The 19,522-nt window shown below is 44.3% G+C and overlaps 1 protein-coding gene across 1 annotated transcript in view; it reads left to right on the top strand.

Moving 5' to 3' along the window:
• Window positions 1-19,522, top strand: part of LOC309794821 (uncharacterized protein) — a gene marked incomplete at its 5' end in the record, with an annotated part of 37,250 nt that overhangs the window by 2,861 nt on the left and 14,867 nt on the right. Inside the window, 3 exons of the mRNA XM_082606702.1 lie at window positions 6,574-6,825; window positions 14,127-14,217; window positions 15,915-16,041. Coding sequence (XP_082462828.1) covers window positions 6,574-6,825; window positions 14,127-14,217; window positions 15,915-16,041 — 470 coding nt within the window. The remainder of the gene's footprint in view (window positions 1-6,573; window positions 6,826-14,126; window positions 14,218-15,914; window positions 16,042-19,522) is intronic.

Genomic DNA, 19,522 nt, shown 5'->3' with positions numbered 1-19,522 from the left:
TGTTTAATTTATTTTATTTATTTATTTTTGGCTGCGTTGGGTCTTCGTTGCTGCATGCGGGCTTTCTTTAGTTGTGGCGAGCGGGCTTCTCATTGCCGTGGCTTCTTTCGTTGTGGAGCACGGGCTCTAGGCGTGCGGGCTTCAGTAGTTGTGGCATGTGGGCTTAGTAGGTGTGGCTCTCGGGCTCTAGAACGCAGGCTCAGTAGTTGTGGCGCACAGGCTTAGTTGCTCCGTGGCATGTGACATCTTCCTGGACCAGGGCTCGAACCCGTGTCCCCTGCACTGGCAGGCGGATTCTTAACCACTGCGCCACCAGGGAAGTCCCAACCTGTTGTCATTTTGGTAGGAATCTCCATTTCCCAAATATAAAGTATTAATGATAGCTCCGCTGTAGTTTTGCTGCTTATTAACTTTTCTTATGCATTTTGGCATAAATTTTAGCTGCACTGATCTGTCAGTCTACTCATGAATAATCATATCCCCTAGAGATAGCCTCTCTCATTTTGATTCATTTCTAGAGTTTTTGTGGCTCTTCTTATTTGCTCTTCATTCTGCAAGAGTTTTGCAATAACGTTGCTAGCTCCAAAACTAACTGAAGTTGTCTATACAGGGAGACAGTAATTTTATTAATTAGCTTAAGGAGAATTGATCTTTTTGTAATATTGAGTTTTTCCAACCAAGAGCAAGATGCCAATTTTCATTTGTTTATACCTACTTTCATATATTTCAGGAATGTTTTATAGTTTTACTCACATAGAGTATTTCTAACAGACTCACAGACATAGAGGACAGACTTGTGGTTGTCAAGGGGGAGGGGATTAGGGGAGGGATGGATTGGGAGTTTGGGATTAGCAGATGCGAACTATTGTATATAGAATGGATAAACAACAAGGTCCTACTGTATAACTGAGGGAAATATATTCAGTACCCTGTGATAAACCATAATAGAAATGAATTATTGCATGCTTACTTTCTTTAGGGTTCATATTAAAAAGACTATACCTCCCTACTAAATGCCTTACATATATTGCAAAATTGATTATTCTTTAGGTGAAAATAAATCCCAAAGTCTTCTCAAGACTATATATTTACAGGGTTTGTCATCCACACCTGACAGAACGTGCAGAAATGGAAAACACAGAAAAGAGCTAACATATGTCACCATTTTTAAATTAAAAGTAAACTTTCTAATATTCTCAAAATGAACGTACAGATACTATGAAATTATATTTAGATATTATTGACTTAAGCATATTAGGATGTAAACAAGTTTTTCTGAAAGATATTTGAAGGTAATCGATCACAACATTTATAACTTATAAAGACATGCAGTTTCCATCAAAAATGAAAAATTTCTTTTGTGCCTTCCCTTTTTATTGTATCTATATGAGATGATGGATACTGATTAAACTTATTGCAATAATTATGTCACAATATATGTAAGTCAAACCGTTATGCTATACACCTTAAACTTATACAGTGAAGTATATCAATTATATCTCAATAAAACTCGGGGAAAGAGTTGGTTTTATTTGTTTGTTTGTTTGTTTTGGCTGCACCACACGGCATGCAGGATCTCAGTTCCCCGACCAGGGATCGAAACCACGCCCCTGCAGTGGAACCGCAGAGTCTTAACCACTGGACCTTCAGGAGAGTCCCCAAGAGTTGGGTTTTTTTTTTTAATTAATTTTTTTATTATTAGTTTCTGCTTTATAACAAAGTGAATCAGTCATACATATACATTTGTTCCCACATCCCTTCCCTCTTGCGTCTCCCTCCCTCCCACCCTCCCTATCCCACCTCTCCAGGTGGTCACAAAGCACCGAGCTGATCTCCCTGTGCTATGCAGCTGCTTCCCACTATTACCTTACGTTTGGTACTGTATATATGTCCATGCCTCTCTCTCGCATTGTCACAGCTTACCCTTCCCCCTCCCCATATCCTCAAGTCCATTCTCAAGTAGGTCTGTGTCTTTATTCCTGTTTTACCCCTAGGTTCTTCATGACATTTGTTTTTTTCTTAGATTCCATATATATGTGTTAGCATACGGTATTTGTCTTTCTCTTTCTGACTTACTTCACTCTGTATGACAGACTCTAGGTCTATCCACCTCATTACAAATAGCTCAGTTTCGTTTCTTTTTATGGCTGAGTAATATTCCATTGTATATATGTGCCACATCTTCTTTATCCATTCATCCGATGATGGACACTTAGGTTGTTTCCATCTCCGGGCTATTGTGAATAGAGCTGCAATGAACATTTTGGTACATGTCTCTTTTTGAATTATGGTTTTCTCAGGGTATATGCCTAGTAGTGGGATTGCTGGGTCATATGGTAGTTCTATTTTTAGTTTTTTAAGGAACCTCCATACTGTTCTCCATAGTGGCTGTACCAATTCACATTCCCACCAGCAGTGCAAGAGTGTTCCCTTTTCTCTACACCCTCTCCAGCATTTACTGTTTCTAGATTTTTTGATGATGGCCATTCTGACTGGTGTGAGATGATATCTCATTGTAGTTTTGATTTGCATTTCTCTAATGATTAATGATGTTGAGCATTCTTTCATGTGTTTGTTGGCAGTCTGTATATCTTCTTTGGAGAAATGCCTATTTAAGTCTTCTGCCCATTTTTGGATTGGGTTGTTTATTTTTTTACTATTGAGCTGCATGAGCTGCTTATAAATTTTGGAGATTAATCCTTTGTCAGTTGCTTCATTTGCAAATATTTTCTCCCATTCTGAGGGTTGTCTTTTGGTCTTGTTTATGGTTTCCTTTGCTGTGCAAAAGTTTTTAAGTTTCATTAGGTCCCATTTGTTTATCTTTGTTTTTATTTCCATTTCTCTAGGAGGTGGGTCCAAAAGGATCTTGCTGTGATTTATGTCATAGAGTGTTCTGCCTATGTTTTCCTCTAAGAGTTTGATAGTTTCTGGCCTTACATTTAGGTCTTTAATCCATTTTGAGCTTATTTTTGTGTATAGTGTTAGGGAATGATCTAATCTCATACTTTTACATGTCCCTGTCCAGTTTACCCAGCACCACTTATTGAAGAGGCTGTCCTTTCTCCACTGTACATTCCTGCCTCCTTTATCGAAGATAAGTTGACCATATGTGCGTGGGTTTATCTCTGGGCTTTCTATCCTGTTCCATTGATCTATCTTTCTGTTTTTGTGCCAGTGCCACACTGTCTTGATTACTGTAGCTTTGTAGTATAGTCTGAAGTCAGGGAGCCTGATTCCTCCAGCTCCGTTTTTCGTTCTCAAGATTGCTTTGGCTATTCGGGGTCTTTTGTTTTTCCAAACAAATTTTGAAATTTTTTGTTCTAGTTCTGTGTAAAATGCCAGTGGTAGTTTGATAGGGATTGCATTGAAACTGTAGATTGCTTTGGGTAGTAGAGTCATTTTCACAATATTGATTCTTCCAATCCAGGAACATGGTATATCTCTCCATCTATTTGTATCATCTTTAATTTCTTTCATCAGTGTCTTATAATTTTCTGCATACAAGTCTTTTGTCTCCTTAGGTAGGTTTATTCCTAGATATTTTATTGTTTTTGTTGCAATGGTAAATGGGAGTGTTTTCTTGATTTCACTTTCAGATTTTTCATCATTAGTGTACAGGAATGCCAGATATTTCTGTGCATTAATTTTGTATCCTGCTACTTTACCAAATTCATTGATTAGCTCTAGTAGTTTTCTGGTAGCATCTTTAGGATTCTCTATGTATAGTATCATGTCATCTGCAAACAGTGACAGCTTTACTTCTTCTGTTCCAATTTGGATTCCTTTTATTTCCTTTTCTTCTCTGATTGCTGTGGCTAAAACTTCCAAAACTATGTTGAATAAGAGTGGTGAGAGTGGGCAGCCTTGTCTTGTTCCCGATCTTAGTGGAAATGGTTTCAGTTTTTCACCATTGAGGACGATGTTGGCTGTGGGTTTGTCATATATGGCCTTTATTATGTTGAGGAAAGTTCCCTCTATGCCTATTTTCTGCAGGGTTTTTATCATAAATGGGTGTTGAATTTTGTCAAAAGCTTTCTGTGCATCTATTGAGATGATCATATGGTTTTTCTCCTTCAATTTGTTAATATGGTGTATCACGTTGATTGATTTGCATATATTGAAGAATCCTTGAATTCCTGGAATAAACCCCACTTGATCATGGTGTATGATCCTTTTAATGTGCTGTTGGATTCTGTTTGCTAGTATTTTGTTGAGGATTTTTGCATCTATATTCATCAGTGTTATTGGCCTGTAGTTTTCTTTCTTTGTGACATCCTTGCCTGGTTTTGGTATCAAGGTGATGGTGGCCTCGTAGAATGAGTTTGGGAGTGTTCCTCCCTCTGCTATATTTTGGAAGAGTTTGAGAAGGATAGGTGTTAGCTCTTCTCTAAATGTTTGATAGAATTCGCCTGTGAAGCCATCTGGTCCTGGGCTTTTGTTTGTTGGAAGATTTTTAATCACAGTTTCAATTTCAGTGCTTGTGATTGGTCTATTCATATTTTCTATTTCTTCCTGAGTCAGTCTTGGCAGGTTACACCTTTCTAAAAATTTGTGCCTGAGGGCACCGATCCTCTGTGCGGGGAATCTCTCCGCTTTGCCCTCCGCACTATGGCTGCGCTCTCCTCGCTACTCCGAAGCTTTCCCCCTCCGCCACCCGCAGTCTCCGCCCGAGAAGGGGCTTCCTAGTGTGTGGAAACCTTTCCTCCTTCACGGCTCCCTCCCACTGGTGCAGGTCCCGTCCCTATCCTTTTGTCTCTGTTTATTCTTTTTTCTTTTGCCCTACCCAGGTATGTGGGGGAGTTTCTTGCCTTTTGGGGGGGTCTGAGGTCTTCTGTCAGCGTTCAGTAGGTGTTCTGTAGGAGTTGTTCCACGGGTAGATGAATTTCTGATGTATCTGTGGGGAGGAAGTTGATCTCCGCGTCTTACTCTCCAGCCATCTTCCCCCGGGATCAAGAGTTGGTTTTAAGAAGGCAAATAATTAAAAACATTTTAGCAAAAAGAAAACAATGTAATTTATAATTTAATTGTAACAAAATATCCTTATTTTAAAAGCAATGGTTACCGACCTAAATTATCACATGCCTCAGGCCTCCAGTCTCAGACCCCGTCTTGTCGACGAAAATAATCAGTAAACAATCAATAATAAGAATAGAAATGACGTTTATTTGAGCCAAACTGAGGACTAGCCCAGAGCCTGCTTCCCAGATTACTCTGAGAAACTGCTTCAGAGAAGCAGGGTTTTCTGCCACACTTTTATATCTTGTCAGGACAAAGAACATTAAACAAGTCAGGGTTACATTTCTACAGGTTTCAAAAAAAAAAAAAAAAAAAAGAACAGATCAACACGTACTCCAGCAAGTCAGCAAGCATAGCCTTGGCACCTGGGAAAGGAGTCTTATCATCAAAGGAGAACCAGCATCTGCATCCCAAGAAGAGAGGCATTTAATCTTTATTTTTAGGATGAACACTCTTTAGTTCTGGTCAATGTGCCCTTTTCTTTAATAATTAAAGCAGATGTACAATGTATGTTTGCTGGGCCACAAACACGCTATTTTAGTTAACATCAAATTCAAGTTAACATCAAATTCAAGTTAACTCAGGTATAAGCCAGAATGACTTCCCTATATCTGAATATGTGAAAACTGCTTTTATCAGTCTTGTCCCTATGAATCTCTGGAACTGAGCAGTGTTCAGTTGGCCTCCTGCGAGAACAGGGAATAGAAATGGAAATGCTGTTAAGTAGGGTGTCAGTATGAAGTGGCTGAATCTATAGAGGCAGAGTTTTGGTTTTGCTTTTGGTTGGATTTTTTTTCTGAAAAAAGTATTTATATATTTTTTTAAATTTTTTATTTTATATTGGAGTATAGTTGATTAACAATGTTGTGTTAGTTTCAGGCGTAGAGCAAAGTGATTCAGTTACACATATACATGTATCTATTCTTTTTAAAATTATTTTCCCATTAAGTTAATACAGAATATTGAGCAGAGTTTCCTGTGCTATACAGTAGGTCCTTGTTGGTTATCTATTTTATATATAGCAGTGTGTACATGTCAACCCCAAACTCCCTCTACCCTTTCTCCCCGGTACCATAAGTTCCTTCTCTAAGTCTGTGAGTCTGTTTCTGTTTTGTAAATAAGTTCATTTGTATCATTTTTTAAGATTCCACATATAAGCGATATCATATGAAATTTGTCTTTCTGTTTCTGACTTACTTCACTTAGTATGATAATCTTTAGGTCCATCCATGTTACTGCAAATGGCATTATTCAGAGGCAGAGTTTTGTATGTCACATTCTAGTCAGCTTTGCTACACAGACAACTCCAGCTCTGGTTTACTTGAACTGCTTAAATTAAATCCAATTGCAGGAAATGTTCCTGGATCCAACCAGCGATCCCTCACCACTGAATTGCTTCAGCCTCAGTAGCAGGACTGGGGCGCAACTCACTGGCACAAATAGCTTTTGACTTAAACCGTTTTCAACTTGTTAAGAGGAAAACATCTTATTAACATGATAAGTGTTTCACACAACAGTTAAGCTTTACGGTTAGAGACAGTAACTTAATCCAGGCAGGGAACAACGCTGCGTCATAAAACGCAAAAGACACTCAAGTATTCCTAAAGCCGAAAGCTACGCCTTCGCAGCGAGGCGGAGGGACGCACCCTCCCCCGCCTTCTCCTGGGGCCGCGCAGACCTGGGCTCCCACGTCCCGCCCCTCGCGGTAGCGCTCCGCCCAGGCCCCGCCCCCGCCGCTCAACTGCGCTCGTGCGCAGTTGCCAACGGACCCGGAACCGGAGAGCGCGGAGCGAAGGTCACAGGCGGAGCGTACGTTCGTTCTTTCTAGTGTAAATTTGCGCTTCACAACCCCCACCCCAACCTATCCTCTGGGTGTGGGAGTCACTACGGACCTTAAAATCACCGCACCTGCCCCTCGGCCCCAAGTAAGTCCAGAAGTCGTCGTCACAGGGCAGGGGTTGTTTCCCTCTGGGTTTGAAATCGCTCTGAGGCTAGTTCGTTCCTTTGGCTTTTCTTTTCGCTTCTTTTTCGCTGCATTTTCCTGGTTAAAATCCTTTACTGACCTCCGCCCCCCCCTGTGAAGTCGTCTTCTGCGAGGTGGATTCGCTCCACCCCAGCCTCGCCCTCTCGGCCCCTGGAGGGCAGCCCTGGCCGCCCCGCTCCCGGAGAGCCCGCGTCCTGTCCCCGGTCCCGGGATTCTGGAGAGCCCGCCCTTCTCCTGAGACCCCCCCCCCTCCCTCCACGCCCGTCTTTTTTCATGTCTTCCTCAGGCCGGTCCTTCTGCTCCCCCGGCCTCCGCTTCTTAGTCAGCCCTTCCCCTCACCCCGCATAGGGGGAGGTGACCTGGGCCAGCCGTGTGACGCTCAGTGTTCTTCGGTCTCAAATTCCACCCCGCTGGAAAATGTGCACTTCTGCTGGGCGGGCCTCTTAATTCAGTCGACATCACGGTAAATATGTGGGCGAGGGGGATCAGGAGAAGCAGAGGCAGAGCGGTTGACATAGAAATAGGAAAACTGAGGAGAAAATAAGAGTGAGTGAGAACAGATGGCAACGTGGAGGATGGGTGAGGGCCTGTTTCATTGAGTACTTGGTAAGGATGTCAGCGATCTTTTAACAGTTGAAAGTGAGTTCCATCAGTCAATCTAGTATTGCGTTTTCTTCCCTTTTATGTGATCTGTGAGCTGCTAAGTAGGTGTTCCTCTCAAGTACCTCTTGTCGGTTCTCTGCAAGTGATGAAGGATGGGCTGGATTGACCTGGAGCCTTCTTCCAACAGAGCCCCTCTATTCATGATGAAGACGTTTGCCCAGAGCTTATTTCTAAGCTGACCCCTTTCAGCGTTTCCCCAGGAGGACCAGCTTCTTGATATCCATACTGAATGCCCAGTGTCCTTCAGTTTGCAGCTTGCGTGTGTTCCTCTCGCGATCCTGTGCCCATAGGTCTCTGTGCCTTTCAGCCCTGTTTGCTCATGCATGCATGGAGGAGAGGAGGAAAAATGGAGAAAGTGGGGCGGGGCCTGTAGGTGTCTGCCGGAGGGATACGGAAGTAAGTGTGGGCCTCTAGAGGAGCCCAGTGAATGGTGTGTGCACCTGTCCCAAGCAGAGCTGTGGGATCATGGGGTGTGTGGAGCTGTTGGCAAGGGATGCTGCAGTCCTGGCTGGAGCATCTGCACGTGGGTTTATGGGTGGTTGTGGGCTGCATGGAACGGTTTGGGGTGCCCTAGTGTCTTAGCTCACGTTTCCTGGGACACAGATGCAGAGACTGAGATTTGCACGCATGGGTTTAATCGAGTAACTCGTGATGACACCTGTGGAGGAATGAAGGCAGTGGATTTGGCAGAGAGAAACGTATTGCTGCGATGTTGTCGGAATCAAGGCCTGAGCTGAGCCCACAGGGAGAGCAGGAGGATGGTGTGTTGGTCCTAACGGGTGCCTAGAGGGTGCCCCACAGAATCCACGCCACTCAGTGACGTCTGTGGGATCTTTTGGGAAGGCAAGAATCATCATGCCTCCCATATAGTAATTACAGGGAAAACCTTCAGAGATCATTTTGTGGGTTACCTTTTGTGTGTTTTGAGATATTTTGAGTTGCAGGTGAAGAAAGTTCCAGTAGCATTTTGGAAGATATGAAAAAGAATTTGGAGTGTTTTCTTCAAAGATGTTGGGGTCTTGTTGGGACATGTGCATCACTGGAGACACCTCTGTTAGTAGTGGTTTTGGGAGATGACAGTGTTTGTGCTGAGGTCACTGAATGAAAATATAGTGTCTTCAGTCTAGTGGGTCCTCGAGGGTCTTCATGTGTACTGTTTCATCTAAACGCATGAGTTCTTAGGGTTTGGAATGTTTTGTGGGGGTTCATAGTAGGATAAGGGATCCTTATGGGGTGTCTTGGGAGTGCCTTGGGCCGCATGAGGCTTCGTAAGTCTGTATGACTCCAGAAGGGAAACATTGTGTCTTAAGCTGCAGATGGAAAAAAGGTTTCATAGGGAGGACCTGTGGGGGCTGTGTCTATGGGCACAACTTGAGAGGGGCCATAACGCCCTGTGACTCGGGGAAGGATTGTTCCAGGAATCAGGGGCGGTCACCACCAAGGTGAATTGACGTACAAGGGCTCATTGTTGGGAACATGCAGCTTCTACTTTCTTCCTGCCAGGCCAGTGGTGGGTTCTCTACTGTCCTCTGCACGTCTGTCCCAAAACACCACACACACACACACACACACACAGACACACACACACACAACAGTCACAAGGCAGCTGGGGAGCAGAGGTGTGTTAAACTAAACGCGGAACCAATGAGAAGGGCTGCTGTGGTCTGAGAAGGGCTGCTATGGTCTGAGAAGGGAATCTGGAGACGGGAAGGGGAGCCTCCTTTGGGGAGTTACAGCCCTGGTGTTTGCGGGAAGACTCAGGAGCGGGATGAAGGAAAAGCCCTGTTCACACTCACCAGTGGATCTGGGGCTCAGCAGTTAGTAGAGTGTAGACTGGGGTGAGCTGATGAGGTCCGATGACAGGAAGGAACTTGTGTTCCTACCCAACACACACTCACCCTTCCTACACGTCCCTCTGTTGTGTTCGCTGGAATGGCAGTGATGGGGGTTTCCCAGGTGGGTGGCTTGAGGAAGAAAAGTGTTTTCTCTCTTTGTGCCTTGCCTCCCTCACGTCTTCCAGCTTCCCCTCTACTGTTGTGTCAGACACCCACTTCCTGCTGTGCTTCTGCTGTTGCTTTGCACAATCCCAACCAACCCAATCAAGTCAGGATTTCAGGCTGTGACCCTCCCACCCCCCGGCACCACCGCAGCGTACGGGATCTTACTTCCCTGACCAGGGATCGAACCTGCGCCCCCCTGCATTGGAAGCACAGAGTCTTAACCACTGGGCTGCCAGGGAAGTCCCAGGTTGTGAATTTTTTTTAAGCCAATGTCATTGCAGAGTGAGAAATCCTAGACACTGAGACCTTTTCTCCATCGAGGGGTCTAGGCAGCCGGGAGGCCTCTCCTTTTTCTGCTGATTTTAGGCTCTTTTATTTCCGAAATGGGTCTTGCTCAGCCTGAGGCAGCTGCCCCTTGGTTGAGGTCACTGCAGTCCCGGTTGAACTTACATTTGCCCTTTGCACTTGTTGAGGGTAAGGGGCTTTGTCTGGATAGAGGACCCTTGGCTAGACCCGCGTCTGCTGTTCCTGGTCAGCTCCTTCCTCACTCTTTCCAGGGCGGAGGACCCCTGCACACATCTGTCCCCCGAAGTGAAGACCATGCTGGAGGGTGTACGAGTTTCACTCTGTGTTCTCCTCATTAATTTGCTGACTACATATGGAGTATGTCCTATAGTCCAGGCTTGTTTTGTCTGCATCAGGGGTAAAATGATAAGCCAATGGAATACACTCCCCTACCTTATCCAGGTTGCTTGTCCATAATGGAGACAAGTACACCCTGTCACTTACCTACAGCTGTGCAAGTCAGATGCCCCAAAGCAAAGGACGTGTGTGCACTCATTCTCCTGTGACCCTCTACTTCCTTGCCCTCCCTGGCATCCCCATCACATCCAGCTGTGCCTCCTCTGTGCTGTCCCCGTGTGGCTCATCACAGCTGGAGAAAAGCACACCCCAGACTGACTGGTGTCCCTTCAGATTCCTCACGTTCCCTATGTGTCTGCTCCATGCCTTGCCTTTACAGGCCCTCCTAAGTCAAGTCATCCTCTTCCATCTTTTCTCTCAGAGACCCTGTTTCTTCTTCATTGAGCCCCCGGAGCGAAGGGAAGAGATCTCCTCTAACCGGCTCACCCGTCTGCCTCAGGGCCCGTGTTCTCTCCCCAGTATCCCCTGTGAAGGGTCTGTCCCTGCTCCTGGCTGCGGCTGACACTGCGATCGTGCCCTTGTTGCCAACTTCACTTTGTGTCAGGACGGCATGGCATCCTTCCTCCGCTGCATCATGCATTTGGCTTTTAGGGGTTTATTTTCATCAGCATTCACAAACGGTGGTGTTGCCTATCTTACAAGGACCAACACACACACCCCAAAACCTTTTTATGCACTCTACCATCTTTTTTTAAAGATGTTTTATTGGAAGTAGCACTCTTTCTTATTTTTTTTTAATTAATTTTATTTTGGCTGCGTTGGGTCTTTACTGCTGCGCGCGGGCTTTCTCTAGTTGCAGCAAGTGGGGGCTACTCTTCATTGCGGTGCTCGGGCTTCTCATTGCAGTGGCTTCTCTTGTTGCAGAGCACGGGCTCTAGGCATGTGGGTTTCAGTAGTTGTGGCTCGAGGGCTCTAGAGCACAGGCTCAGTAGTTGTGGCGCACAGGCTTAGTTGCTCCGCGGCATGTGGGATCCTCCTGGACCAGGGCTGGAACCCGTGTCCCCTGCACTGGCAGGCGGATTCTCAACCACTGTGCCAACAGGGAAGCTCACTCTACCATCTTTAAAACAAAGCATTCTTAATTAACTACATTTTCCCCAGTACTAAGTACCTTTTTTCTATGCTCCATTTCAGATCACAGTATACTACAAACTTGTTTTTGTCTTCAATTCTTGCCTCTAGTTCCCCTGTGAACCCCACCCAATCAAGCTTTCACATCCACCATCCACTGATACTTTCTTTTCCAGAGTCACCAATGACCTCCTCATCTCTCAATCGAATAATTTATTTCCTCTTCTCATCTTGCTTGTCGTATGGGCAGCATGTTGCGCACTGGATCACTCCTTCTTCCTTGAAAGACTGATTTTCTTGAAAGACTGATTTAACTTTGAAAAGTCTGTTTGCTTCAGTTTTCTCCTCACTTCCCTGTTCCCTTCTCGCCGTCCTCTGATGAATGTTTCTGAGCACCCTGGTTTCTGACCGTGGCAGCATCCAAACGTTTGAGTCGTTGAACCTCTTCCCTTGTCTACATCCTCTGCCTTTCCTCATCATTTCTTCTCATGAGTTTTCAACACCACCTGCCCGTCTCCCAGTTTGCCCTCTCAAGCCCACATCTCTCCCTTAAAGTCTGGAATCCTGTGTCCAGCTGTGTCCTCGACGTCTCTGCTGGGACATCTAACAGGCATCTCCGCCTTAATTTGTCCGAAACGGACTCCTTGAGATCCCTGGCCGTGTTCCCCCTGCCGTCTAACACATCTTGCTTAAGGGCGACACCATCCTTCCCGGGGCTCTGATGAACATTTTGGTATTATATAAAATATATAAAACACTACCTTATGTGTAATTGTTCTAAAATGTAAGATACAAAAATATTAGATCTTTACTTAAAATGAGTGATGGAATACGTCGTTGCTAAACTTCTTTTTTTCTTACGGAAGAAAAATGCTTGGAGACCAAGGCCCTTCCTCCTCATCTTCCCCCGGTGCCTCTCTGACCTCCCCTCCCGCCCGCCTCCTCCTCCTCACCCTGCTGCAGCCACCCAAGGCTCCTTCCTTTTCCTGGGGTCAAGGTTCCTACTGTCCCAGGGCCCTCACAGGGGCTGTCCCTCAGATCCAGATGGCAAACACGCTTCCTCCCCCAGGTCTGTGGTCTGATGTCAGCGTCTGAGTGGAGCCTTCTCTGACCACCCCCCTCCCAGTTAACATGCCAGCCACACCCTCACCCCCACCTCTGGTCTATAACGCCCGCTCTGCACGTTTCCTTCTGCTGCTTCTCCTTCCACTGGCTGAGTCCTGGTGAGAACCAGGCCTCAGGGGAAGCAGACCCACAGGAGGTGTCCCACCTTTCAGAATGGCTATTAGCCAATAGATAAGAGATAACAAGTATTGGCAAGGGTGGGGATAAAAGGGAACCCTCCTACCTTGTTGGTGGGAATGTAAATGGTACAGCAGTTGTGGAACTCAGTGTGGAGGTTTCTTCAAAACTTGAAAAGAGGTCAGGCAGACCGCCTAGCAAGCCCATTCTGGCTGTTGATGCAAAGGAGACAAAGTCAGTATTTGGAAGCAGATACCTGCACTCCTGTGAGCATCCCTGCATTAGTCGTAGCAGCCAACATGTAGAAACAGCACGAAGGTCTGGTGACAGAGAAACGCATAACAAAAACGTGTTGTATACGTACCATGAACTATTGTTATTCAGCCGTAAAAAGGAAGGATCCTGCCGTTTACGGCGCGGTGGAGGAACCTGGAGAACATTCTGCTAAGTAAACTAAGCCAGACCTAGAAAGACGTACTGTCTGATCTCGCTTATGTGTGGAAACTGAAAAAGTTAAACTCAGAGAACCAGAGAGTAGAATGGTGGTTACCAAGGTCTGGGAGTTGGTGAAAATGGGGAGATTTTGGTCAAAGGGGGGAACTTTCAGTTGTAAAATGAGTTAAGTTCTGGGGAGCTGGTTGCAGCAGGCTGACTAGTTAATCGTAGTGTATTTCTATATGCTTGAATTTTGCAGAGAGAATAAATGTTAAGTGTTCTCACTACTCAGACACAAAGTGGTAATTGTGGGTTGATGGAAGTGTAATTACTTGATTGTGATAATTATTTCACAGTGTATACATCTGTCAAATAATCACATCGTGCCTCTTATATTTACACCATTTTCATTTGTCAGTTACACCTCAGTAAAGCTGGGAAAGAATAAGCAAGTGGGAGCCGTGCTGGGCTTGCCTCCTGTGCGTGGTGCTCCACCCAGGCTTCCCATTAGATCGACGAGGCTTTATGCATACACATGTCTTGTACCCTCTGACCAGGGATTCCGCTTCATGTAGTCAGTGTGGGACCAAAGCTCGATAATATTTATGTTGCCCCAGGTGAGTCCAATCTGGATCCGTCACTGAGCATCATGGCTCCGGGTCCCCCCATTCCCGAGGGCTGAGATCTGGGCTGAGGCTGAGGGCTCTGCTCTGCGTGGGGATGGATCAGGGCTGGTCTGTGACCTGCAGGGGATCGTCGGGTCCAGCTGAGGTGCCCGCTGCTGCTGGGGACGTGAGGGCCTCACCAGGAGGGGAGCGAGATCTGAAGGAAAGTGTGGAAAACTCACCTGTTGGTCTCTGTGTGGGAGTTACTGTCCTGAGCCCCTCCTGGGACAGTGGGCAGCAGAGGACTGTCTGTTCCACATGCTGAGGGCTTCCCTGTGTGTGTGGTGGTGACTCAGGAAGGGGGTGTGTCGATTCTAAGCATTAAACAGCCTGTTTTCAACTTTCAAGGTCAACCTCTAAAGACTCACGTTGTCTGAGGAAGAAACTCAGAAGAGGAGGGAGAGGAAAGAAGGAGGAGTCAGAAATGGCCGTGAGTCAGGTACAGTCGTATCGTCAATCGATTATTCTGTCTGTCCTTCCCGACATGCCCTTCTTCGGACTTGCCGATCTTCTCTGATGCTTCAGTATGTTCTTGCTCCACAAAAGTTTTTTTTTTTTTGTATTCTCTTTGTCATGATTTTTAATTATCCAAGAATTTTTCAGCTCTACTATTTTGATAATTTCTTTCCTTAATCTGTTAAATTAATGTACACCACTAATAACCCTTCCAATTTTGAATCAATATTTATTACTGGAATAAACAAACTCGGTTTGGCTTTTTTTTTTTTTCGCAGTACGCGGGCCTCTCACTGTTGTGGTCTCTCCCGTCGCGGAGCACAGGCTCCGGACGCGCAGGCTCAGCGGCCACGGCTCACGGGCCCAGCCGCTCCGCGGCATGTGGGATCTTCCCGGACCGGGGCACGAACCCGTGTCCCCTGCATCGGCAGGCGGACTCTCAACCACTGCGCCACCAGGAAAGCCTGGTTTGGCTTTTTTAATAGCTACATATTTAAATTTAAATGGATAAAATTATATTTGTATATTTGAGTATATGTATTTTATAGACATTAAAGCATTATATATTTCTTCATGTTTGTACCTGTTTTTTACTAACCTACTATAGAATAATGTTGACAAACTAAATTAAGTACACTTAGTACATTTTCATTGTCCCAGAGATGTTGAAATATATTGATCAAAATGATAATTAAAAAAATCCAAAATATGTTGAGACAGCTGCTCTCATTTTAGTGAATGGTGTGTCTACATGTGTGTGCATTAGGGCATGGATGTGCAAGTCCATGGCTTTTATAAAATATCATTTTATAAATAAGGTTTATATTTTTTTAGCAGTTGAAATTACATGTTAATTCTCTTTTACACTATCCCATTAATAATTTAAATAGTAGCAAAAATGGTAACATTATGTGTACACACGTATGTATTTATATATGACTTTTTATGCATTTGCACGTTGTTCACCTTGTACTCGTTTCAGGGTTTTTCAGGGAACCCTCTGTCAGGGTACTTTTCATGCTGTACTTAACTGTTTGATTGTTTAGGTTTGATTAGGGGCCGACCACCTGAGTTCAGGTGCTCGCTGTGTCATTTCTTAGCTGTTCGATCTGAGGCGAGTTTCTTAGAGTGTCTGTGACACAGTTTTCTCCTCTGTAAAGTGGGAACAGGTCTTTCTCTAATGAGCTATTATGTTGATAACAAGTTAATATACGTAAAGTCTCAAGCGTAATGCTTAGCACATAGGAAGTGTTCACACGCGTTTCATCATTGTTCTCTGTTATCCTCATCACAATTTTAAGATCCTGATCTCTCGGTAAAGCCACTGTGGAGTCGCCTCTGAAGACACCACTCGTGTCCTAGCTCATCTGCCTGCTGAATACCCTCAAGGTGTAGAACGTAATATCTGACACTCCTGTGTAGACAGCCCATGTTGCATTTTTACTTGTATATTTCATGTATCATCCACAAAAACCAGTAATCCACACTGACTCAGAGGATATCGTAATCTTTTGTGGAAGCAAAGAAACTAAAATTTCAGGCATATAACTTGCTCAAAATACCTTTACTCAAATCTGTCAGAATGCATGCTTCAACCCGGTTGATCCTCTCTCTTCTCCTTTTATGTGACGGTAAGAACTCTCCTCGTGGCCCCTTGGTGAGATGTATCTTTTGTTTCAGGGACAGTTGACCTTTGAGGATGTGGCCATCACGTTCTCTCAGGAGGAGTGGGAATGCCTGGACCCTGCTCAGAGGGCCTTGTACAGGGACGTGATGGTGGAGACCTGCAGGAACCTGATCTCCCTGGGTGAGGATAACTTCCCTCCAGAAGTTGGGATCTGCCCTTGCGTATATTTGCATTTTCCCTTGTGTGCCTCTTGGGAGGCCCTGTTGTGCTTGACTGACCTGAAAGCCCTGTTGACTCAGACATGAACAGCTTTATGATTCGACATCAGGAGTTTAAAATTGCTTTTCTTCAGGAATTTGCCCATTTCATGATATACTAGGAGTTGTTCCAGAGCTTCAGTATTTACAAAGCCCAATGGCAAACTCTTAATGTATCAAATTTCTTGTTTTCTACCCCTGTGCTTTTTGATTCAGTAGTTCTAGGAAGAGAGCTAGATGTCTGCATATTATACTGTTCCCTGTGTATTCAGAAGGAGGCGGTGGATGAATTTGTGAAATGTTTCTCCAGACCCATGTGTAATGTCCTCACTCCTCAGCTGAACAAGGAACTGGGATTCTGGAAACGCCACAGGACACCATGTTCCTTTCTTTTTATGAGTACGAATTTCTGTTTCTGTTGTGAATATTATCTCCATTTTGGAGCAAGGGAAAGAGCTCTGGGCTCTGGAGAGTGAAGTGAAAAATAGCAAAAAATCAAATGAATGGGAACGTATCAAAGGTGCCAACACAGGTCGGAGCTCAGAAGAGCAGAGTGGAAACCTCACCATTAATAGTGTTTGGGAAACTTTGCTTAAGTGGGAGAGTTCTGTGGGAAAACAAGTTTATTTCTTGTGAACTCTCAGAGGGCATTTTTCTCCTCCCTAACTTAGCACTCTGTCCTTCAACATGTAAAATGTGTCTTTTCATCCTTCAGGGGTGCTGCAGCTCCAAAACAGACAAAGGCAGAGTTTTTATCATGATCTACACCCCATCATCCGGCTCCTCTGAACTCTTTGGTTCCTTGAGGAGCGTGGGACGGGATGTTTGAAAGGGGTCTCTTTTCCCCTTGGTCTCTCATTCTGTTCTTGATTCCATCAGATGCTTAGTTCTTAGTCCGTATTGATCAGAGCTGACACCTCCACAGTCCTAACCCCTGGACCTTTCCCAGTTCCATCTCCATCTGCTGTACTTGGGAGACCTAGTCAGGAGGTGAGAAAACACTGGCTGCTCTTTGATTCCGTCTGTCGCCCCAGAACCTGCATGGGGCTGTCTGAAGCCCTGCCTGCCTGTTCAAATCCCTGCACCCTTCCTCCTGTTCTGTTTTTGTCACACAACTTGGGGGTGTGTAATGGGAGGTGGGTTGGATCATCTGTGTTTGTTACTTAGGAAAACTGTAAAGACGGTGGACAGAGAGATCTTCTTTTTAATCCCCAGTCCTACATGAGAAGCCTATGCCAGTCTTTCAGGCTCTTAGCTTGGCATCTGTGGATAGAGCACATGGTCCCATCTCAAGATCCTACAATATCTGACCCCACATCTTGCATTTTCCTGCCTCTTGCACTACTCTTATCTAGTTGGGTAATGTAGACTCTTCCAGATTTCATATTCTCTTAAGTTTGCATGAATTTGCCCCTGAAACTTGCTTCTGAAATACACAGTCCTAGGGTCTGAAATTTTATCTTGTTTTTTTTGCCGTGATCATCCACCTTTAAGTAACGGACAATTTTTGGTGGACTCTCCTATGGGGTGGGTTTCCTTGGTAACAGAATTCTTGATGGAGAATACTGTCACTCATATCTTGGCGACGTTATCCTGCTACATAAGAAGCACCACTTGAAGCTACTCAGTAGAGTGGTCAGCATGTCCCAGGATACTGAGGTGGGAAGTATCAGGAAAGCCTGACTGATGAGTGTTTTCCGTAATCTTTCCAGTTTGGAGGAGTGTCATGAAAGCACCTCTCAAGGACACCATGACGGTGGTGTTCACATATGCACATCCCCTTTGTGTCACAATAAATAACACACGAATTTCTGCTGGGAACATTTGTTATGAAGATCATATCCTCACATCTCTGAGGCTGCTGACTACACTGTTGTCCAGACCACGCTGTTTATCCTCTGTGTGTGCTGTTTTTCATTCCACCTCAACACGTTATTGTGAAGCAGCTTAGTGAGGGAACTTAGGAAGCTGAATGAGACCGTCAGTGAAGTACGTCAGTGAAGTTGTGTTTAAGCCGCTACTACTCTTTGTGTTCTTTGTTTCCTATTTGCAGTGTGTGGGACGGGGGGATTAGGGAGTGGATATTGTTTTCTATATACTACAGTATTTCCTCCTTTAGAGTTGGGGGTATGGCTCAGCAGCTGTTTCCCTAAATCCTACACTTAGTCCAGAATATTTTGAAAACATATTAATTCCTTCTACTTCTTTTCACCGGAGTACCAATATTAAATTAAATTTATTACAGTTTTTAAGTTGAGATTTTTAATGTCTTGAGAATATATGTATTTTTTATTGTCACTCTCTTAATCCCAGGAATACCATTTGATCGCCTTGCCATAATTTGTTATATAAAATTCATTGCTTTTTCTATTGTATGTTTTCAATTTTCTGTACATAATTTGTTGAATTTTGTATAAATTTCACTGAGTTTTTATTTGGGGGCATGACTGTGATATTCTAATAATCATGCTCCCTGTCTAGGTTCATAATGTCCATGTTGATATAGTGAATTAATACTTATATATGCCATTGTGTTTTATAGAAAATTTAGCTCATTTCTTGCACTTTATGAACTTCTTCTCCACTGTTGTTTCTGACACCTGTATTTCCTGCAAAACTTCTAACGTTCTGGAAACTCCATTCCTTTTTTTTTTTAGTTTAGTTTATATTGGAGTATAGTTGATTTACAATGTTGTGTTAGTCTCTGGTGTACAGCAAAGTGATTCATTCATACATATATGTAATAGTTTGCATCTGCTAATCCCAAACTCCCAGTCCCTCTTCCGGAAATTGCATTCTTGAGTGAACACAAGAAGACCGTCTTGTTCCCCATCTTCCTTTCCATTAGCTTCATATAAAGTGCACCTGGTCCCCGTTGTCCCTCCTACTGGTGCTGTGCTGTTGTCCTCCGGCTTATCTGCTTTGTGTGCTGGTCACCACCTCTGTGCACATGGGTCTCCTCCATCAGTCTCCACGCCACAGCCAGAAAGTGTTTCTGCACGGAACTGCTGTGACTACAGCGCCCATTACTGCAAGTCCTTCCCCGTGAGGGCCATTCACCTGTTTTCTCCATAAGGTTACTTCTGTTCTCCTGATGATACTTACGAAGTCTAATTGATTAATTTTAGACACATTGCATATTATTGATTCATTCGAAATAATTATGTATCTACTAATACATAGTATTAAGAGTAGAAGCACCCCCAACCTCATGTTCTTTTTTTTACTGTGTCAAATAACTTTCTTAATGTTTTACATCATTTGAGCTTAGAAGAGTTAACATATACCACGTTTTTCTTGTTGTTTGACTATAGATTCAGTTGATGACCATGAGTATTTAAACTCACTTGATTTCTCCCCATTATCCCCCCTCAGCAGCCCCTAGCAAACACCATTCTATTTCC

The sequence above is a fragment of the Mesoplodon mirus genome, assembly GCF_964341445.2.
Source record: "Mesoplodon mirus genome assembly, chromosome: 19".
Classification (NCBI taxonomy): Eukaryota; Metazoa; Chordata; class Mammalia; order Artiodactyla; family Ziphiidae; genus Mesoplodon; species Mesoplodon mirus.
Note: the sequence above shows the minus strand (reverse complement) of the source record. Positions and strands in the feature narration are given on the sequence as shown.